Source organism: Rutilus rutilus (genome assembly GCF_951802725.1).
Source record: "Rutilus rutilus genome assembly, chromosome: 17".
Classification (NCBI taxonomy): Eukaryota; Metazoa; Chordata; class Actinopteri; order Cypriniformes; family Leuciscidae; genus Rutilus; species Rutilus rutilus.
In genome coordinates, this window is record NC_140230.1 from 33,499,700 (window position 1) to 33,524,277 (window position 24,578).

General features: G+C 37.5%; 1 protein-coding gene across 4 annotated transcripts in view; it reads right to left on the minus strand.

Annotated features, from left to right (window-relative positions):
* Positions 1–24,578, minus strand: part of plekhg4b (pleckstrin homology domain containing, family G (with RhoGef domain) member 4B) — a 69,103-nt gene that overhangs the window by 34,303 nt on the left and 10,222 nt on the right. For 2 of the 4 annotated variants that reach the window (XM_084384980.1, XM_084384979.1), the window contains exons 2-6: positions 21,832–21,942; positions 17,563–17,630; positions 16,153–16,496; positions 3,714–3,911; positions 499–1,618 (exon numbers count right to left, since the gene is read on the minus strand). In XM_084384980.1, the coding sequence (XP_084241106.1) occupies positions 499–1,402 (904 nt within the window). In that variant the 5' untranslated portion in view covers positions 1,403–1,618; positions 3,714–3,911; positions 16,153–16,496; positions 17,563–17,630; positions 21,832–21,942. Of the gene's footprint in view, positions 1–498; positions 1,619–3,713; positions 3,912–10,754; positions 10,958–16,152; positions 16,497–17,562; positions 17,631–21,831; positions 21,943–24,578 lie in introns of those variants that run through there. The other 2 variants (XM_084384978.1, XM_084384977.1) reach the window with 1 other exon arrangement.

The following is a 24,578-nucleotide window of genomic DNA, read 5'->3' on the forward strand; positions in this document are numbered from 1 at the left end:
GGTAAACTATTGAAGACCGATGAATTGGAGGTCTAGCTTACAGGAAACATGTTTGGTACAACTTGTTCTGGTAAGGTTCTCTCAAAGTTATGAACAAACTTTTTCTAGTAAGTGGTCTTTAATAATGTTCTCAACATGTTAGCATAAAAACATTATTTATAGAGTGGTCATGGAACGTCTTTTTCTGATGTTTTTTAATGCTACTACTCTTTTTCAGAATGTTCAGAGAACATTAAAAAGTAATGTTCCCATAATGTTTGCAAAATTATAAATCGCATGTTTGCATAACCAAAAAAAAACTAACATTTTTTTGTTATCTAGGTGTGCGTCTGTGCTCACACAATGGGTTCTCAGCAGTATCAAGTTAAAAGTCGACCGCTTCTGAAACTTACGGGCGCTGAAACTTAAAAATTGCCAAATATCGGCCTTGGTGATATATTGGTTGACCACTAGTTAGGACATGTTATTTTTTATAAAAGAGTTGACAATAAAGTTTACCTGAGCACTCTTTGTTGCTCCGTTTCTCAATGCCAGGAAAGGCCGCCTCCAAGTCCAGTTTTCCGAAACGGAAAGCATAGCCATTCATAAGTTTCTTGGGAAGGCCGTTGCCAGAGCCGCCGGAGGATGAGCGCGCCCGGTGACCTTTAACCTGCAAGGCCTTTTGGGTACGTTCGAGAGATTTGGAGCGTCTCTCGTCCGGACTGAGCTCAGTGTTCTTGGATGGATTTATGGCGGGAGAACCGTTGCGCGATTCATCTCCTCCCAACCATCCACGGGCACAGATCCTCCGTGGGATCGGCTCCTTTGAGACGGAGCCAGGAGTCGACTCGGTTCCCTCCTCCAGAATGGACTCAGAGCTGGAGCCGAGGTTCATTGGGTTCTGCAGAGCCTCCATGTAGGACTTGCGGAAAAGCCGGCGTGACTCGAAGGTTGTCGAGTCTCTAGGGTGACGCTTGCGAAGGCCGGGATTGCTAAGGTCGGTGCTGAACGAGAGCATTTTGTGTCCGATTCTACCTCGAATGCATCCCTGATCCGTGCTGGGACTCTTCTGCAAGGGCGAATCCTCTGAGCGAAGGGAGCCGATGCCCATATCCGTGAGGCTGCGACTGAGAACGGGCTCCGACACGGTGGACTCACCGCCCAGAGAGTCTCGTGAACTGAGTGTTCCCGTGGATCCGTGCGTGCTGCATGTGCTTAGCTGACCGCGCAGGGTCGCTCCACCGCTCCGCGCCTGCATGATGGCGTCAGCGGTGCTGGTCACAAACAAAGGATTCACCACGTTCTTCCAGGGCGTGCGGTAAACCACGGCGCCGGTACTCAGGAGGCAGTTCTGGAGAGGCTGCAAGTTGCGTTCACGCGTTACATTCTGCAGGAAGTCCGGTGTAAAAACGCTGCCGTACATGCTCTCGGCCACAGGGATCTCTGCGATGGCTTGCCCGCTCCCTGACAGGCATTTTATGACCAGTTTGGCAGCCTTGCGGCCTAAAGGAACCACCTGCAGGTAGAAATCTCCCTGGCGTAGACGTACTTTATGCAGTGGTGCGAGTTGCAGAACCACCTTCTCATGTAAACAGAGCGGCCATCCCTCGTGGTACAGCAACAGGCCTTTGAATCGCAGCTGTGCAAAATAAAAAGAACAAATTCATCAGATACAATGCTGCTTTACATGCATGCATAAGCAACCATTTTCAGTGCAATGTGCAATCATTAAATACAAAAATGCAATGAACTAAACCAATGCAATTAGAAAATATTGAAAAGTCAAATTCCTGCATAACTCAACAGAAATGATGACTATTCTAGAACATAAAATGACTCCCTCAAAGATCATGCCAGAGTTAAATGAGAATGCTGAGTGCCCTTGATAATTAATACAGGAGCATAAGGTTTCAGGTATGTGCTCACACAGCGCTAACCTGCAGAAATACAAAGCCTCCCTGAGCAAGTCTTTCATTTCAGCCTGATCCTCTTTGCCAAGTTCACCCCAGTCAACTCACAACACTCTCTGTTTGGGCTGCTTTTCACAGTAATACTGAACCCTCTTTCAGCCTGAAGCATTCATCCTCCCTCTCATGTTCCCACTCTCGCAGTATTTCTCTCTGAGAGAATTTAAATGGATTGAACATGTTTAGCTGCGGCTCTACTGATTTCAACAACAACATCTGTAGCGGAGACTGTCAGCAGTAAAATAATCAGCGAATGAGTGACGACTAGCCAGCTAATGCACAAAATCGAGTTTAAAGAATGCATGATGCATGGCAAATTTCTATGCAGGTCCAATAAAAAAATTAAAACTATAATAATAAAATATAACATGTAATAATTTGTTAATGTATGCATGTTAATGTGTGTGTGTGTATAAATATATACACAGTAGTCAACGTTTGAAGTGGATCAAAAGTGGATCGTTCTTGTCTTAGAACTTTTTTGATCCACTTCAAATATATACACACACATATACACATATATACACATACATTGTTAATATATACTGTATATATAAATATTTATTAATAAAGCAAATACTGTGTGAATATCCCCTAAGTAGCTTTGTATATTTAGGTTTCTTATTAAAAATGAAAAATATTATGTATTAGCAGGCAACTGGAAAGTTACTTTTAAAATCTCTAAAATGTTATATCTAATTGTGTTACTTTTTTATGGAAAATAAAGTGTTGGTAAATGTAAAGGCCATTTCACAACAAATGGTTGGATGAATTGGATCATCGAAGGTCAGCAGCAAAGATATTGGTTAATAAAGTGAGATTAAATACTTTAAGTATCTTTTTATTATTTAACATATTTAATTATTGCAAGTTTGCGTAATATTTTGAGTTTGCATTTTACTGTTTTTATTCATTTTGAGGAATACTGAATCTGTTTTTGTTCAACTACAAAAAGCATCATGTTCACACAGCGCACACAACGCCTGGCGATTTCTCTCAACATGAGGGCAGGAGAGCGGTCAGTCAACACATGGGAAAACAAAGTAACTTGCATTACTTATTGGAAAAAGTAACTCAGATATTTTGTTGTAAATATTAAAAGTAAAAACATGTAAATGTGTACATTTTTAATGCAATGTAAGTCGCTCTGGATAAAAGCGTCTGCCAAATGCATAAATGCAAATGTAATGTAAATGTAAAAGTAGAGATGCACGATATATCGGCCACCATATCGGTATCGGCCGATATATGCTAATTTTTTAGGTTATCGTTATCGGCCCGATAAGAAAATTTGTCCGAAATATATATAAGCCGATAAATAATGTATTATTTCCTTCAGCTGAGACACTTCAGATGCGCACTGTTCACCATGATGGCTTTAAATTGCTTGAAATATGATTGGAATCACTTCAAATAAGGAAAAATCAGTTTTGTGCTGTGATATCGGCTTCATAAAATTGTGTTTTGGGACATGGCTTTTAATGGTGAAACTTTTGTTTTTGTAATCAGGCTCTCAAAAAGTATATACAAATTTGGATTTCGATTTATCGGCCAATATATCGGTTATCGGCTTTCAAATATAAAGAATTATCGGTTATCTGTATCGGCCAAAATTTTCATATCGGTGCATCCCTATGTAAAAGTAATATGCTACTTTACTTGTTACTTGAAAAAAGTAATCTGATTACGTTACTTTTTCACTCAGCGTTTTCTTTTACTTTGAAATGCTTCTGTCAGAATGCATCTAATGAAACTGAGGGTACTCACACAGGCCTCCTCCTTTAATATCTGCAGGATTCTCTTGGCGGGCAGCAGAAAGTCGATGAAACAGCGCAGGCCGTCGCCGCGGTACTGTCTCTCCACCACGCTGAAGAGCTGCCACAACACGGTCACCGCGCTCACGCTGAACGGAGGGTACAGTGCAGATAGTGTGCTCTGAATACAGTGGTCCAACGACTCCGAGTCCTGCAACAAATCACACATTGACAGTCATTACACTTTTAGGACACATGAATCATCAGTTTCTGGATTAATAGAAACCAAACTAAATTATTGTGGACAGTGTGATGGAGTAAACAATGTCAGCATGTTGTTTTTGGTTTGGTTAGTGAGAATATCGCTGGTTCAATTCCACCGTTCCCAGTTCCAAACACAAAAAGCAGAATGTCAGGAGGTCACGGGACACTGATGAGACAGGAAGCACCTGTCGATGTAACGTCACTGACTGGACAATAACAGGCAGGATGGAAAATCCTGTCCCTAATGCAGCACTACATCATATCTGTGGAGCGGAGAACTTTCCATACGGATATGAGGCACACTATCCTCCTAGACCAACAAAACCGTGACCTGGGACAGTCAACTTCAGGTTAAACGGGCAGGGTAGTGGACAAAATGAAAATGAATGGGATTGAGTCAGGGTTATCCTGGGTTATATACACAAGTTATAACTAAAATTAAAACCATTAAAAAAATTGCTAGTTGAAATAAAATAAACATTAATTGAATTAAGGTAACTAAAAAAATATATATATACATAAAACTTATTTTGTTTCAACATTTCTCATTTTAATTTAGCTTACCTTGATGTGCTAAAATAAATAAAACTGAAATAAAAATTGTAAAAAAATAAAAAACTAATAGAAATGGAAAAAAAACATTAAACCATGTATAAAATTACATTTATAAACAATTTATATGTAATTTATTTGTGAATAATTTATAATTAAATATATTTATAAACCACACATACATACACGCACATATATGTGTGTAATTTTATTATTTTAATTATTTAAAAATATAAAGAATATTATTCGTAAAATAACTAAAAAGAAAACTAAATAAACCTAAATAGACATATCAAAATATATATTATATAATATTACATACACACACACACACATAAATATAAATAAATATAAATAATTTAAATTATAAATAAAAATATATATGATATATATATATATATATATATATAGAGAGAGAGAGAGAGAGAGAGAGAGAGAGAGAGAGAGAATAACTATTTAATAACTATATACTAATACTACTAATACTAATATATTAGAATAATTTAGTAAAATAACTAAAAATAAAACAAAACTGATTAAAAACTATATAGAAAACTATATGTAAAAAACCGAGAGCTAGTAAAAAATGACAAAAAACGCACAACAAAATTACTAAAACATTAACTAAAATGAAAAATATTAACAATAAAACAATTTAAATGATAAATAAAAACTATAATAGTATATGAACGATACTAAATTAACACTGATTTGGGTGCAAGACTATAAAAACTGGATCGGACATCATCATGACAGGGGGAAAGCCCAGGAAAAATCCCCGGCAAAGTAACCAAAAGCTCTCACTTTAACTTTCCCTGTTTGTTCTGCTCTGTCGGCTCTGTATTAGACAATGACAATGTGCCGTCCACATGCCGTGACTCCTCCACAGGGCAGCCATTGTTTCATCCCTCCTGCAGAAAGTCTCTAGGAAACTCAATCACTCGCCCACATTAGTGGCACTGCGGCTCGCGGAGCTCCAGAAATAATCACAGCGCTCAAACTGCAGGGGAGAGTAGAACCGCATTTTGGAGGAAAAGCTAACAATGGGAGGAAAGGCAACTTGATTTCTAACATTATTCAACGGTACTTTTTTAGGTTATTGTGGCAGGCTACAAATTAAGATTATGGATCGGTCCAGCGGGACCAGTAAGGAGCCTCTAAAGCCTCGTGACTGTCAAAATAAACTAAACCAAAGGGCAATTTCATCATATTTAAAGAATAATAATAATGATGTAAGGGATAATCCACGGCTAGCTGTGAATGCACGATGCAAAGAACCTCCGTGAAGTGCATTAAAATCGTTTTTGGATTATCATTGGCCAGCATTGACAACTTAGGCTTTTCTTAAATATCTTAAAGCTGTTGTTTCCATTGATGTTTCCAGTGCAACATTTGACCGGAAGGGTAAAAATGACGGTTATTTTCGCCAGTTATGACCTTCCAGCCAATCAGAATCGAGTATTCAGACAGCCCATGGTATAAATATATATACACAGAACACACACAGACTACCAACTCCCGGTTACACTGACTGAGCGACTGACTATGAGACATGATACAGTTAGGTTGTACTGTACAGTTGTACTGTATCTTTCAACATTCCTTCTAATGTTCATTCATGTTTTTTTGGTGCTGTAACTAGTAGTAAAGTTCATGCGCCACTTGAACTCAAAAATTCACCCAAAAATTATAATTCTGTCAGTAATTACTATGTTGTTCCAACCCCGTAAGACTTTCGTTCATCTTCTGAACACAAATTAAGATATTTTTGATTAAATCTGAGAGCTGTCTCACTCCTCCATAGGCTGCTGCTATGTTATTGAAACTTGCCAACCCAGAAAGTTAGTAAAGACAATGTTTATAGTCGTTATTTTTGTTTGTTTTTGCGCAAGAAAAGTATTCTCGTCGCTTTATAAACTTAAGGTTGAGGCCATTGTAGTCTCTTGGACTATTTTAACGATGTCTTTACTAACTTTCTGGGCCGGCAAGTTTCAATAAGCCTATGAAGGAGTGAGACAGCTCTCAGATTTAATCAAAAATATCTTAATTTGTGTTCCCGAAGATGAACGAAAGTCTTACGGGGTTGGAACAACACGAGGGTGAGTAATTACTGACAGAATTTTCATTTTTGGGTGAACTAACCCTTTAAACAGCACCAAAACTGTTTGAATTTCATAATAAAATGACTGAATTTAAAAGCTAGTCAAAAGAAACAAAGCACAAATTATTGTGATTACTGGATGACAGGCGCACTACAAATAAAGTTTTGTTCACACATCAATTGAAAACATCACATCAGAAAACAGCTTTTTATTTTGACTTCCCGTGGAGCGTTCAGAAATTAATGAATGGGGTTTGATCTCCACAAAGTGTCTCTAGTGGAGTCTGAAGGTTTGAAGATCTTTAGAACGACATGTTTTAACCCGAAAGCGTTTTGCGTTGGTATAAACTACAAGCTGTAGCCTATTCAGGACGGCCTGCATATCTGTGTCAGTGCGCCCCTACCCAAAACAGCACTTTTAAAGTCTGGGAAGACTAAACAAACGGCTTGAACACAGCACTGGACGGAGAGGTGGAGATAAGTGAGGCTTTGAAGATGAAAGATAAATAAGACTGGGCAGAGGGAGAGCTTCTGACGCATTTCCATAACCTTGAAAAAGTTATTTCACCTGGCTGAAGCCAGTAAAAGAGCTTTTAATAGCAGCCAAAGCACAAGTGTGGGCTTGGAGGAAGCGTGGATGTGTGTGTGTGTGTGGGATCTGAATCCGCCCTCTTTGATGGGGTTTATGGCAGACGGTGGAGGTGCTGGATGAGACCTGGCTGGACCCGTAATTATATCGCGTGTATTATATGGATTCCAGGTGTCACACTGTTGCTCTGACATCCGCTACAGAAGGTACAGCCACACTAAGACGCACATTTAGCTTTGGTTTAGTCAAACATCTCCATTATTGCCGCTCACACCGAGGTTTAGGGATTTGATCACAACCTGCTTCAACTGCAACACGTCTACACGACATCTACAAATCAAGCAGCTTGTTGTGTTTGCTTCTTTTCTTTTTTAAGTGACAGACTAACAAACTGGGAAAAAAAATATATTTCTTATTTTCTCAAGGGGATTTAACAAGCAAGCAAGCAATCATCTAAAACACCATAACAACCACCAAGCAATTCCCTAGCAACCATCCAGAACACCATAGCAACCACACAGAAGATAACAACCACTCAGAACATGTTAGCCTCATATTAATAACGAGAACCATTCACATTTTCTTTGAAAAATGGAAATATATTAAGCTGCTGTGCAATGTCGTTATATGCTAATTGTTTGAAAATACAAGAATTTACTCTACAACAGGGTTCCCACAAGTTACTTTTGGTCAATTAATGTCCATTTATATATATATTAGTGTCGACTAATTTATTAATTCCTTAACATTTTATTATATAAGTTGTATAATATAAATGTTTTACATGTCCTGCAATATACTACATACTGTGTGTGTATATATTACTGATTTCTATGACTTTTACAGGCCTGGAAACCACAATTTTTAGGTTTTCCCAAGACCGTGGGAACCCTGAACCGAACACTAAAGATGTTGTTTTTACAAATCATTGACATCACGGGTGCCACTGATGCTCTAATAGACTTGAGGTCCACTTAACCACCTTTTACTGCAATGCAAACATACAGTAACTAAGCAGGAGCTGCGATTTGCCAAACGAAGCATCCCTAAACGCCAGCCCTTCCAGAGAGCGCTAAACAAACCATGTGTGAACTCCTGACAGTCTGATGGGAAGGGCATCTGTGTCCTTTACTGGGTCAGGAAGACAAAGGGCTCGCGCACCAGCTCTCCAGTGGAGCATGAAGACACCGCGGGAGTGAAACAGGAGAGGAGCAGCGGCGCAGACACACACCTCCTCTATGCAGGTGTCGAAGCAGGTTTAATGCATCTATAGAGCTGTCTGTGACAAATGCATGATTATGGAGAGGGAAAATACAACAGGTCGACAGTAGGGTTGAGATACGCCATGCTGAGCTGGGGTTAGCACAGCATTTGTGCTGGTAACTCCGCATTGCAGCGCCCAAACGTGTACAGTTATATAGATGCTCAGCAAACGACAACCATTCACAGGCCTCATATTCAAATGAATGGAAACACTGCATGCTGTCACAGTAGTTTCAGGAAAATGTCGAATTCAATTCAATTAAAAAAAAAGTTTATTTTCTTTATTTCAATAGTGCACTTTAGACATTCTACTAACTATAAGTAACTTTGCAACTACATAACTCTCATTAGAGTATTAGCAGACTGTCAGGTTATGGTTAGTTGTTGCGGTTCGGGTTCTTGTAGTTGCCAAGTTACTTATAGTCAGTAGAATATCTGTTGAGGAGCATCAACATAAAGTGTAAGCAAATATTAAGCATAGAGTCTACTAATACTCTAATGACAGCTAGTTGACATGTATTTGCAAAGTTACTTATAGTCAGTAGAATATCTGTTGAGGAGCATCAACATAAAGTGTAAGCAAATATTAAGCATAGAGTCTACTAATACTCTAATGACAGCTAGTTGACATGTATTTGCAAAGTTACTTATAGTTAGTAGAATGTCTAAAGTGGACCATCGAAATAAACCACCGTACAGTCCTTTCAGTATAAACTTGATAATACAGTTGGCACTATATAATATGAGGATGCACAATTATAGAGCCTTTATGTAAACAGGACGCATGATGCGTTTGCCCAAACAATGACTACGAGAGCGAAAATATGCAAATAAGGACGTTAACCCACGGTTTAGGAGTGTACAGCTTATGAAAACCCAGTATATATATATATATATATATAAAATGGGATATGATACATACAGTCTTTCTGAATAATATCCAATATAATTATTATAATAAAAACATCTATTATTATATCATTATTATTCTATAATATAAAAAATAAATAAAAAAAATATATACATATATACATATATATATATATATATATACATACTGTATGATGTAATATATGATTTTTGATCTAACCCTAACCCTAATTTTATTATAATTTACTTTAACTATTATAATTAATATTACTATTCACATCTTTATAACCCAGGCAACGTGTGTTTACAAATACTTTCTTATAGGAAACACATTTCATTGTTTCCAAGTTCAATGTGAATACATTTCAAGGCGTTTGTGTGTTCCAATGCTTACAATGAATAATGCCATATGCCGAAATGCCTTAATCGTGCCCTCCCTCGCTAAATCCATCAGTCTGAAAGAAGACGAGTTCTGTAAACGCCGCACCTGATGTGACTGGCAGCTGTCGAACAGGTTGACGTCTACAGATGGAATGTGCATTGACTCGCGGGAGGACAAAAGCAACACGCAGCTGCTCTGAAACAGGTTCTCTACAGTGAATCTATGAGCGATTACAGCATGACGACACAAACACACCGTAAACAAATCCTGCATCAGCTCTCAGAGCTCACACACACACCGTAAACCTGCTGTGACATGGCGAATTATGGTTTCAGAGGTAATTACGTGAGGAGTTAAAAGTGCTCTAATTGAGGGATCAATTCAAGACGCCGCTCCCATGATGTGCGGATTACTGCACAAAAGCCCAAGCCGAGTCCTAATGCCACTCATTACCTGAGTCAAACTTCTGTGCTTGCAAACTATGTTCTTCCACAAATCACGGATCTACCTAATATTAGAACTGAATTAAGTCAACACGAAACACAAAAACGACCAAAAAGTAATAAGGGTAATAATATATATCAATATATCAACATGACATTTCCTAGTTTGTAAGTCACTTTCAATAAAAGCCTCTACTAAACAAATAAATGTGAATATAGATGTACCATGATACCAGTCAGTGCTTTCTTTTTTAGAGCTGCTTTACATCAGAATTTGTCTCACATTTAATGAAGTTTGCATTATTATTTTCCTGTTCATTACTGTATAAAGCGCTATAGAAATATAGACTGTAAGGGAAGTAAACCGCCTCAACACTAGAAAACGAAATACTTTCCACACAACACCAGCTTCCCTAAGGAAAAACTGTTTTCCTGTTTGATAGGACCGTCACAATCCCAATGGAAAAGCGGTGAATGCTTTCTTAACTTAAAGTTCAATAACAATAACTCATCTTTTTCAAAGCATAATGATACCTGTGATTTGGAGGGAGGGTGTCAAGCGTAACACGCACCAGTGCAGCAGCGCTTACCTTTATACTCAGGTAATTATCACAGCTCCGCGACTTCACTCTGGAGTGCATAGTGCTCGGTGTCCGCACTCAAGATACAAGAAGAAACATAAATACGCTAAATAAATAAATACGTTTAGTTGATTAATCCAGTGTAAGTCCATGCACTGAGCAGTGTGAGTCCTCTGCACCCATGACTACGTCAGCTGGCGTCTCTCGGCTCTAATGGGACGTTTGAGAGAGAGGCAGACAGCGAGCTCGGCTACGGCCCTCCTCCCGGCTGGATAATGCATACTGATGCAATTTCCTTTAGCACTGAGAAAACACACGATCTGAGCTGCACACAAACCACAACAACACCCCCGTCCACAACTGCCCTGCAGGGGAACAAACCTTTACTACCCCCTACTTTAGACTGGCCAAAGCCTCCCCCTCTCCTCCTCTTTGTCCTGACAAAACAAATGGACTAGGGTTTCAGCTTATGCTGTCGCTTTTGTAAAAGAAGGAGGGGAAAAAAGAAAAAAAGAAGACATCAGCATGCCATTGGTGGCTCAGGTCAATCAACTACAATAGTGCTGCTCTAAATCTTGTCAGGGAAATGGCTAATCCCAAAAACTAAAGCTGACACAAACTCCAAAGGTTCAAAAGAAACTGCTTTGAATTTCATGTAACACTTCACTTGAAGCCTTTATATATATATAATGCAAGTAGCTTTAATGCATTAATTGTGCCTTGTAATGTATGATTTCATGGATAATTCAGTTGTAATACTTATAAATGTTACACCTTTAGAAAGCATAACGCATTAAATCACATGACAAACAACCAATTTCAGAGGTAACAGGTAATCTGCACATATTATAATGCATTTTAACTATCATTTATTAAAAGATACAATGCATTACAATGTGGACTATGAATACCTCTGTATATAAAGGCTTCAAGTAAAGTGTTACCAAATTTCAATCCCCAATATTTCGCATAATATAAGGAAAAATGTCATATATATATATAAAAATGTTCATATATATATATATATATATTAATATTCACATAGAAAAGAAAATTCAAAACAAACCACTTATATCTTGATTTATTCTCTTTGACAGTGAGATTAAATGGAGAGAAATTGGAGACTGTTAAGTCTTAACTGCTTTTCATGAGAATCTAAATATTAACTAATAATTAATATATATTAATATATTAATAATTAATTTTTCTGTTGTTTTTCCTTGACATTAAATGGAGAGCAAATGGAGTCTTAATGTTTCGGGTAAGAAAAAAAGGACCCCAGGAATCTCACAATGTCCCTCCAGAGTTAAAATCTCAACAATGTCTCAAACTGTGCTCAAAAGTTGAAGATCTCAATGTGAACTAAAACAATTATCATCAAATTCTCTCCTTTCGCTTGCATTTTGAAGTGAGAGCTCCATTAAATCTCCTGAGCAATAAAAGAGCAACTTCTGAGCTCTTTAGATTTTTCCACTGCATTTTCAGAGAAATAGTGGTTTCAATTGTTAACATTAGTAAACTACATTAGTTAACATAAACTAACAATGAAAAATATGCCTAAATCATCTAAGTTCATGTTCATTTCAACATTTACTGATAGATTTTAAGATCGAAAGTTGCATCTGTTGGCATTGGTTAATGTGAACTAACATGCACATGAAACTTTTTATTAACTAACATTAACAAAGGTTAATAAAAGCATGTTGCTCATTGTTAGTTTCTGTTTGCTAATGCGTTAACAAATGAGACCTTACAGTGTTATCGAAATATCTAAATCCCTAAACCAGAACTGGCACAAAATCATATATAGGTTATCTTATCTAAACCTAAGATACCAGAAACATGTGAAAAAAAAGCAAACTTAGTGTAGCGGAACTTTGGATTTAGATTTTCTTGTACACAATTGTGTTAAATGCACTTAAATTGAAATATTGAGTATGTTCATTCACAATCTGATTGGAAGAAAAGTTAATGAAAACGTAAAGCATGATTATTTGCAGGTTTTGCCGCGTGTGCCACACCTGTGCTGAGCGTGTGGAGAGCACGAACATGTCTGTACACTGCGACGGAATGTGTAACTCCAAACATGTCAGAGTCATCCATTACCACCCTAAACATCTGTACACCTGAAGCACACATCGAGGAGAGAGAGATCATCTTAACCCAAGAGAATCACATGAAATGACTGTTAGTGCACAGAGGAGCGAGTGTGTATGGGTAATCGTGTTAGGATATATTTAGAAGGGCTGAATTCTTTACACACAGCATTATAGTCACTGCGACACAATCTCAGAGATTTGCAAGGATTTAAGTCTAGGTTTAGCTGATCTCCCAATATGTTGTGTAAATATTTGCCACAGTTTATCATAATCTCGTCGTCTGAATCTAAACAACCAATTTAAGCAATAATTCACCCTCAATTTTCATGCAGCTCTTTTCCATTCAACAACAGTTTGTAGTGACGTCTTACACTAAAATCACCACACAAGTCAAAAACTTGATTCTGCTCCTCTCACAAACCTGTCGTATGACTTCAGAAGACTTGGAATATTGCGCACAAGTTTTACGGACAACTGTTATTGTGTTTTTTTGACGTTTTTATCATTAATGGTCACTACGAACGACTGTCATATGAAAAATACGCATTCGCATTTATGCATTTGGCAGATGCTTTTATTGACTTGCATTGCATTTAAAGTCTACATTTGATCAGTTAATGCATTTCCATGACCTAGCTCTACAGTTGAACGCATTAAGACATAAAATCTACGTAAAAAAGCTTACAGATTTGAAACAATAAAGAATCGGTAAATAATGACAAACAGTAAAGCATGGCATTAGCAAAGCCAAGCTCTTGGGTTTGATTCCCAGGGAAAGCAAGAACTGATCAAATGTAGATTCTGAATGCAATGTAAGTCGCTTAAGTGTCTTCCAAATGCATAAAAGTAAATGTAATAATAAAAGCACTGTTTCACCATATTGAAATTGCACTATAAATGAGTGGACAAAAAAGACAACAACAGAGGAAATGCCTCTAGTATCTGATTGAGGTATTTCAGGGGTTTAATAAACACTGAGCTAGTATCTCTTCAGGCATCCAGTCTAATGATAATTCATCCTATTCTCCACTAGGGGGCCGTTCTTCACACTGCAGGTCAAGACTGAACTTGTTTAGCCTCATAATATACAGTTAAATTACAGGAGCACAGTGTGATTTCAACTTCATACTTAACAGATCAAGTGAACAAATCAAATTTAATTACCAAAACTCCAGCTGAAGAACCCCAGTAGTACATATAATCCTGAAGATCCACCAGAACAAACAGAATCAGAGATATAATGGAAACAGGAATCACACTAAATATATATTTGAAGAGTTCAGATGCAAAAGCCTCAAAGTGCCGTCTGAAATTTTCTTCTAGAATGATCATTTTTATCAAGCTCATATCAGTAATTTCACTTAAATGACAATTAATAGGTCATTTTCATTGCCATTTAAGTGAAATTGCTGAACTTAAATATATGAGCTTGATAAAAATTATGATTCTAGAAGAAAATTTCAGATGGCACTTATAGGCTTTTGCATCTGAACTCTTCATATATATATATATACACACACATATTTTTGTGCTCAAAAAAAGTTGTAATGTCTTGATTATTCTCAGACCATTTCAGTTTAATTCCAGGTTTTCAAACGTGTATTACAGACCAGCATGCAGTGCACGTTATCTTGGGTTAAGAGGTAAAGTATCTCTACACAGTAGCCGGTCTAATCTGTAATCACTGCTTTGGTTCACCAAGCTGTTCAACTCAAGGCTGTGCACAATGTTTCTCTCTGTCACTCTCGGGTGGCTTAGCAAGAACTCAACCAACAATAAAAATATGATCCTGCTAAATCAGTCTGTGTTATGTTCCCGCTCGTTAACAGATGCTCACAGAAGCATAACAACATTTGTTTGTGCATACAGGTACATTATAAATGAGGAATAAAAACACACAGAAGCATTCGACATCAACATCAGTCACGTTGTTTCCTGTTTTTCCAAAAGCGGCTGCTGAAAATATCTCAAAATATGTTCTTCGAACGTAGAAACCCCATTTTGTGAGATGGTAAAAAACAGATAAGACCCTCCCCGGTGACAGCCACCATCTGATAACACCACCAACACAAATTAGTCCAATGACGGGCACAGCAGCCCTGCTCGCTTTCCCATAATCATAACTCAAGTGTGTGACAGATAACCAGCGAACTCAAAACATCTGCTCTGTCAGGAATTAATGAGATGTGTGACTATTACTTGCCAACATTTATTCTAATCTGTCTTCTGAAGAGAATGAGAAACTTAAAGTAAGAATATTAGGGCTTGCTGCTTCAGTGTTATTACTATCATTTGGTGTCGGTGAGATTTTTTAAATGTCTTTGAAAGAAGTCTCTTCTGCTCACCAAGGCTGCAATTATTTGATCAAAAATACAGTAAAAACAGTAATATTGTGAAATATTATTACAATTTAAATGAGCTGTTTTCTATGTGAATATATTTTAAAATGTAATTTATATCCTGTGTTCAAAGCTGAATTTTCAGCATCATTACTCCAGTCTTCAGTGTCACATGATCCTTCAGAAATCATTCTAATAGGCCTATGCTGATTTGCAACACACACACACACACACACACACACACACACACACACACACACACACACACACACACACACACACACACACACACACACACACACACACACATACACATATGTCTGGTTCACTATATCACTGATGTTCACTGGTCCCCATATCTTTGTGGGGACTCTCCATAGACTTAATGGTTTTTATACTGTACAAATGGTATATTCTATCTCTCCTAAACCTACCCATCACAGAAAACTTTCTGCATTTTTACATTTCCAAAAAAACTCATTTTGTATGAGTTATAAGCTTGTGTACCCATGGGGACCTCTATTTAGGTCCCCACTGTGACACGAGTCCCCATGTCTGTGTGCATTCAGGTTGAAGTCCCCACCGGGATAGAAAAACAGGTACAGGTACACACACACACACACACACACTTACACTTCTCTGCATTTCTCCTCTTCTCTAGCTTGCTTCTAATAAACCTGGCATTGTATATAAAGTTGGCTCTTTGACAAATTGCTTTTGCTCCTCTTTTGGATAAAACCGTCTGCTAAATGCATAAATGTAAACGTAAATAAAAATCACTTGAACCCTAACAGAATAGTGAAGTCCACACACCACGACTATCAACATAACGGCACAGAGAAACAATATAATTGGAAATACTTTCAGAGAATTTTTTCTTTTTTTTGTTCGGCTGATGAACGCTTAAAACTTCGACAGCCAATCAGAATGCATCTGTCTTTAAATGCTGAGAATAAACAAAGCAGTCACCTGTTTGTCAACGCACTGAGTTGGAGCATTGGCATATTTTGAGATGGTATATGAGCGTCTCTGATTGACAGATGTGGCGTGTGCTGACGTCCGATGCGGGTCAGTTTGACATCAGTGTTTGCCGAGGAGGGGAAGCCCGGACGGGACTGTCCTGCACACACACACACACACACACACACACACACACACTCACCCTGCTGTGGAATGTGACACCCTGATCTCACTGCAGGCCACCCGCGCTTTACTGCAACACTTCCTGATGACCTCGTGGCAAAAACACCGCAGATTCCCTAAAAGCTCTCTTCACTGCTGGTGTCAATCATCCTCGGACAAAAGTGATACGTCTGAATACAACACAGACCATAAAGACACATCACACACGAGATCTCTTTAAGATGTTGATCATTTCTCTAGAGTTTCAGAGGAGTATTAACTAGTAATGCACTCATATACTGGACAGTTTGAGGTTTTCAACATTAGTCATTATAATAAACTACCATTCAGAAATGTAGGGTCAGGAAGGTTTTGGTTACACTTTATTTTAAGGAAACGTAGTTAATTTGTACTTATTCAAATGAGTACTGAGTAATATTAATTAACTACATGTACTTACTATAGAGTTACAGTTAGGGTTTGGTGTAAGGTTGCATGTAATTATGCATAATTTACTGTTATTACTATAGTAAGTACATGTAGTAACGAGTAACTACGTCACCTTAAAATAAAGTGTTACCTTTTTTAAAAGAAATTAATACTTTTATTCTGCAAGGAAGCGTTAAATTTATCTAAAGTGACAGTAAAGACATTTATAATGTTACAAAAGCTTTCTATTTCGAATAAATGTTGTCTTTTGAACTGTTTGTAACATTGATAATAATAAGAAATGTTTCTTGAGCAGCAGATTAAAATGATTTCTGAAGGATCATGTGACACTGAAGACTTGAGAAATTATGCTGAAAATTCAGCTTTGCATCACAGGAATAAATTGTTTTAATATGTTTTAATATTTCACAATATTACTGTATTTTTGATCAAATAAATGCAGCTTGGTGAACAGAAGAGACTTTAAAACATCAAAAGTGTCCAAACATAACCATACACACACGCTGTGTTATTTTTTGGAAATGTATGTTTCCCAGGGAGTAGCAGGCAATAAACAATCCTTTCTAAATGTTATCACAAGTGCTGAATTGTACATCTTAAAGTGGATTACAACAGCAAGAAGACACCAATGTTCAATAAATTCATAAACTGAATACACAATTCATCAGCCAGGTATAACTGGTGTATCAGCAGGAGCATTTCACAACATCTCGGAACAGGACTCGTCCGATCAAACTAATCAAATAAGACAGATTTGATTCCATCAGATATGCTATTAATCTAAAATATCAAGCAGAATTTACTCACAAAGGTGAATCTCTACATGCAGCGGTCAGTGTGTGTGTGTATCCTCTCTAGATCCTGTAGATGTGAGTCTGCAGACGTCATGCAGGGAGAGAGAGAGAGAGACATTAGTGCTCTGAGCACCTCACACGGCCTTGAGAAAACACACACACACACACACACACACACACACACACACACACACACACACACAGTCGGTCTGGGAATCAAGTTTTCTCTGCTGTGGGAGTGACCGGCACACACAGAAGCCTGATATCAGACGGACACGACTCGACCAAGGACGCAGATCAGAGTGTGTATTGTGTATTTTGAGAAACAGACTTAGAAAAACATAATTATTGCTTAGAAGCTGTTCTTCTGTAGCTAATGGAGTTCAGTTTCATTTAAGTGTGTCAGAAAGACTGTACAAGAGAGAAATTACTTAAGATTACCTGAGCTTTTTGTAAGGAGAAAATCTGAGAAGCAAAGACTCAATTTGCTGTCTCTAAAAAAATGGCTATGAAACGGTTGAGATATTAAAGAGATTGCATTGGTGATTTTTTCTTACTAATCAGAGGCAGTTTGAGTGTGTATTGTGTATTTTGGGAAACAGACTCAATATTGCTTAAAGGTTGCTCGTCCGTAGCCCAATGCTCAATGTAAGTGTCTCAGATGATTCTCCTACAATTCCTTATGAGAAATAACAACAGAGACAAAAATGCATGAGAATGTTGAGATGTTTTCTGAAACTGCAGACGAGACACATGTGGGGCTGAGAAGCCGGAGACTTCAGCATTTACTCTCTAATTAATCACATTTCTATCTATGAAACAATTGAGAATGTTTTTTTTTTTCCAACACAACTTTAAGAGAAATAAGAACAGAAACAAATGGAGTCGACTTCATGACAATTTTGAGATATTTTCTGAAAATGAGACTGACATTTTTTAAGAGATGTTGTATTTAATCATATTTTTCTACAACCTAGATAATAAAGAAATTGCATTCTTCCTAACCAGGTCCGATCCGAAATGTGCATTGTGTATTTTGGGAAGCAGAACGTCAAGAATAAGTGTACATTCAGAAAACACACACCGACCCGCAGTATGTCCTTCTAAGGGAACTACTTGACCTCCCAGTCAAACAGCGTTTAGACCACATGGAGATAATGGGAGAGGCTCGAGGGTTTATATTTAACCACACTTTCAGTGTTTGGTGAGGACAGACTCAAACATTCATCAATCTCAGTCGCAAACAATCAGTCTCAACGATGCAGCTAATAGATGCTCATTAAAAACAGACACCCCGTCCCACAGCTGGACCGGGCCACACGGCAGAAAACATTATATTGGCTTTATTTTTCCCAGTATTCCATATACACAAGATCTGGATATTTAAATATTTACTCTTTTCAATCAAAGAAATCATTTAAAACGGCCATTGTTGCTAAATTGAATCATTTAATTTAAAAATAGAGGAAAATGTCTAAGGCCTGGTTTCACAGACAGGGTTTAGATTAAGCCAGGATTAGACCTTAGTTCAATTAGGACACTTAAGTATCTTTTATAAACGTGCCTTAGACAAACACATTACTGGTGTGCATCTTGAGACAAAACTATGATGCCACTGACATATTTTGCAAGTTGCTTTCATTTAAAACACATCAAACATGCATTTTAATCCAGGACTAGACTTAAGCCTTGTCTGTGAAACCGGGGGGTAAAAGTTAAAATGCATAACAATGTTGCTTAATCTTAAAGTTTGAGTACTTGTTTGCAAGCAGACACAGCAACAAACCATTACAACTTGCATAACAAGCAAGTTAAGAAAGGCTTTAGTTATAATTGTATGGTATTATCACTAATGGGTTTCTTCACTTTAGTGGTTTGTTGCAACCGGCTGCAGATTTCTATATTCTGCTAGTTTATTGTTGTTGTTTTTTTTCATGCCAGTCTATTTCATGCCAGTCTAAACCACATGACAAAAAAAACAACAACAACAACTGTGATCAGACCCATTTTTAATTTGAATAATCATTTCTGTTGATGGCTGTTCAAAAGTAGTAACCAAAAAGACCTTAAAATGTGTTTGTTTTGTTTTTACCACGGTTTCTTTTGCTTCCAATGGTGTAGTTACGGTATTTACCAGCAGGGGTTAACGGCCGAGACTAACCAGCCAAACCTCAACACTCTGGGTGGTCAGTTCTTGGACAGAAAATGATGCTAACTGGCAGTCAAACGTCTGGCTACACGAAACTACAATTTACACCACTGGCTTGGAATATTTTTTTAAATAAGTCTCTTCTGCTCACCAAGGTTGCATTGATTTGATCACTAATACAGTAAAAACAGAAATATTGTGAAATATTATTACAATTGTATTTGAATTTATTTAAAAATGTAATTTATTCCTGTGATCAAAGCTGAATTTTCACTTTCAGCATCATTACTCCAGTCCTCACTGTCACATGATCCTTCAGAAATCATTAATATGCTCAAAAAAACATTTCTGATAATTATCAATGTTGAAAACAGTTGTGCTGCACAATAAAACGTGATACATTTTGTTTCAGGATTCTATGATGAATAGAAAGTTCAAAATTTAAAATAGAAATCCAGTTTTGGAACATTTTAAGTCTTTACTGTCACTTTTGGATTTTTTTTATTAATTTTTTTTTAGCTTACTTGGTAGTAAATATTTCCTTGGTAGCAAATCATCATATTCGAATGATTTCTGAAGGATCATGTGACACTGTAGACTGGAGTAATGATGCTGAAAATTCAGCTTTGATCACAAGAATAAATTACATTTTTAAATATAACACACACTTGTTTTAAATTGTAATAATATTTCACAATATTGCAGTTTTTACTGTATTTTCGATCAAATAAAAGCAGCCTTGGTGAGCAGAAGAGACTTCTTTCAGAAACTTCTGACCAGTAGTGTACATGGTGGCTCTCAGTTGTCACTGCACACAGTGTTTTATCGCAGAGGAACTCCAGGGATCATTCGCACCTGTCATCCAGCCGCCCCCTGCCGAGCGTGTGTGTTCAGACATACAGACCTGCCAACACAAAGCCCACTGTCTTCTCTATACCGTAAGCACAGGTGGCTGGAGAACCGAGGGTTCACGTTACACAAACACACACACCCTTGTGATATCAGCTGAGGTTTGACTCTGGGAATGTGATCCAACACACACAGGCCAAATGGAGAAGGAAAACTACCTTGACCCAAACGCAGAGTTCAGACTTGAGGTTAAAGGTCAGTAAACACAGCTTGTAGTCACAAAATAACAGTGCCAAAGTGAACATCTATGAAGAAAAGCGCAACTTTAATCTTACCCACAACATTGGGAGAAGCCTAACTTAGTTTCTGAAAGCCATGATACTTTGAATATTAGTGAAGCAAAAAATAAAGCAGAAGAACATTTATGCTACTGTTGTTTTTGTTAAACTAACTGCAAGTGAAAAGTTTGTGTTGAAACAAATGCATTAGTAACACTTTACAATAAGGTTTCATTTGTTAACATGAGCTTACAATGAAATATACTTCTAAAGCATTTATTAATCTTAGTTAATGTTAATTTCGACATTTACTAACACATTATTAAAATCAAAAGTTGTATTTGTTAATATTATTTAATCAATATGAGCTGACATGAACTAACAATGACAATTGAACTAACTAACGTCAAAAGATTAATAAATACTGTAAGAAATGTATTGCTCATTGTCAGTTAATTGATTAACGAATGTTAACTAATGGGACCTTATAAAGTGTTACCGTAATTTTTAAGAAAAACATGTTTGGCAAACATGAAAAATTGATATGTGGAAGCAATGGATCTTGTTCAGCATAATCTTCCCTTTTTCCTTTTGTGGACACAATAAATATACATTAAAATGTTTTAAAGATGTTTAAGTTATATAAAATAGACATAAAAAAATAAAAAAATAAAAAACAGAAGAAACTCAATGGATATTTCAGAAAAATAGACATTTAAACATTTAAAACATGCTGGAACAAACTAGCACAGATGTCCACCAGAGTTATACTCTAGTTGACTGAAACTAACCATAACAAAAAATATATATTTTACTACTTGAAATAAAAAACTGAAATGAAATAAAACAGAATAATTTTTATTTCTATTTCAGCTAGTCACCAAAGCCACATTTCTGTGGCTTTCTCATTTTAGTTTAACTTGAAGAACTAAAATAACTAAAACTGAAATAAAACTGAATAAAAGCTAGACATTTAATAAAGATGTGAAACTTTAGCGGCGCTCACCTTCGTGTCGCTGTCCTTCGCCTCACAGTCGTCTGATCCGAAGCGCTGGACTGTGCCGACAGCTGTCTAACCACACACACGCCACATGTTTCATCACTCACTCCGGCTGGCCTGAGGAACACATCAAACCTCAGATAAGTCTTCAGTGGGGCGTGACACTCTCGGCTAATCTGTTTATTCCATCTTTCTTCCGTCCGTACTGCCTGGCAGTATTTTATCGCAGTGTGACTGCAGGGGTTTGGGCCAAAGCCTTGAAGTGAGCACACTTACTATAGAACATTATCTTGAGAAAAACGATATAGGGTCATCATAACGGTAAAGCAAGCATGCTGGATGTTGATCCTTCTCACAATAGCAAATAAGTGCACACAACTCATTTTCAGTAAATAATTTCACAAATTTTGCTCACATATTCATACCATATAGAACATAGTGAAGTAAGTTCACATTCAAATGTAGTGCCTACTTAGACTGTATGCGATCTCGGACACACCGAATTACACTTTCATTTCTGGTTAATTGTCAAATGTTTTGGATCATGTTGATAGTTAATTTAAAGGTGCTCTAAGCGATGTCACGCGTTTTAGGCCAAACATTTTTTGTCACATCCAGCAAACATCTCCTCACTATCCGCTAGCTGCCTGTCCCCTGAACACACTGTAAAAAAACGCGGCCTCTGTAGACAGCCCAGGCTCCACAAACGGCAACAAAAACAAACTGGCCCAGCCTGGACCACGAAACATAACAAACAGTGTTCCAGTGTTAGTGCGCGTGCGGGGAGTGGAGGAGAGAGAAGCATGAAGAGGGAAGTTAGCTAGAGGAGAGATGTCCTAGACAACGACTTAAAGTCCCGAATTTACATCGGAAAAGCGTTCAAAAGGTGGCGAGGCAGAAGGCCATTCAGGTGGCTCTGTTTTCGCTGGACAGGGTAAATCCAGTTTGGTTTTTCTAAATGGTTCATGACTGTTTCAGGAAGCACGGAAGGGAGGGGGAGGGGACGGGATGAAGAGGAGGGAGGGTCGAGCTAGCCTCCGTTTTGTTTGACAATACTTCGAGCGTCAACAAGAAGTGACGTCACCCAACATCGCTTAGAGCAGAGGTCCCCAACCCCCGGGCCGCGGACCGGTACCGGTCCGTGGGACATTTGGTACCGGGCCTCACAGAAAGAATATATAACTTAACGTATTTTCCGGACTATAAATCGCTCCGGAGTATATGTCGCATCAGTAAAAAAATGCATCATGAAGAAGAAAAAACATAATATAGCCTAAGTCGCACTGGACTATAAGTCGCATTAATTTAGAAATGTAGCCTATTTCACAATAAAAAAATTAAAAATAATAATAATAATAATAATTGTTCGGATGGGACAGTTCACCCTTACGGACGTGAGCGCTCTGAAAGCGGCACAAAAAGACTGCTTTAAAACTTTCACAGAGACCTCAGACAGAAAGCAAAAAGCCTGTCTTTAAATTGTATTTCGTTTTGTATTAATTGTATCTTAATTTTAATCAATGTTTCATCACCCAATTGCCTGGATTTAACAAGAAGTAAATATAATAGAAAATATTTAATCAGGACACGGAGGCGCGGGCGCGTGAACTGGAGCTGATCTCATAAATTAACCGAAATTCAGCGTATAAGGTAGCCTACTTGCCTCACAGACCTGAGACATAGAAAGCTTGAAATGTCTAATTTTAAACAGAACAATTCAAAACAAAAGAAAACTGACTGTTCTCTGCTTATGTAATTCGTATGAAATGTGCATTTCTCTCTGGCGCGTTCACTAGGCATACTGCGAAGATCGAGTCAGCATTATCAACTTCATCTTTGCACAGAAAACACTTGTTTATTATTAAACAATTAAAATGTCTCCTGCTATATTTTACATATTCATAATCATTAATTTTGGTTCTTAAAATCGGTTCTTTGTGACAGCTTTTAGGTGCTTTATTGGCAGCGCCACCTTACATCGCATCAGCACCGTAAACATGGAGATTTTTTTCTTTTGGGGGGCAGTTTGTTTGTGTTCAGGCTTTCTCAGTTGTCTTTAGGCGCGATATTACGAGTACCCTGCTAATAAAATTGCAAGTAAGCCTACACATTGGATTCAGGTTTATTATTATATTTAATTATTTTTTATATTTTTTTTATATTTTGTTGTATTTATCCGCCGCACCTTAAAGGCCGGTCCGTGAAAATATTGTCTGATATTAAACCGGTCCGTGGCGCAAAAAAGGTTGGGGACCGCTGGCTTAGAGCACCTTTAATAATTTAAGAGTTAAACTACACCTGTGGTTATTCTGCGACACTTCTGTGAACTGACTTCAGACAACCACAAAAAATTACCTTGACAACATTTTTGTTTTTAAAGTGGCTCAGAAAAGTAATAACCTTTAGCATCAAGTGTTTGCAGATGCCACTTGGTTTGATATTTTGTATGGTAGCACTTTATTTTACAGTCCTGTTTCCCATGCATATACTATGTACTTATTACAGTAATTATAATAACTGGGTAATAACTAGGTACTAACCCTGAACATAACCCTAAACCTAACCTTAACCCCTGTAGTTACCTTATATTACCCAGTTCTTTCTAGGTAAGTACATGCAAGTACTGTAAAAATAAAGTGCAACCTCTTGTATCTAATGTGACAAAATTCAGGCCTTTTTTAAATGGGACTTATGTGTCAAAACACATTTGGAGCCTCTGTATGTGTAAATATATACACACATCCATTCAAAAG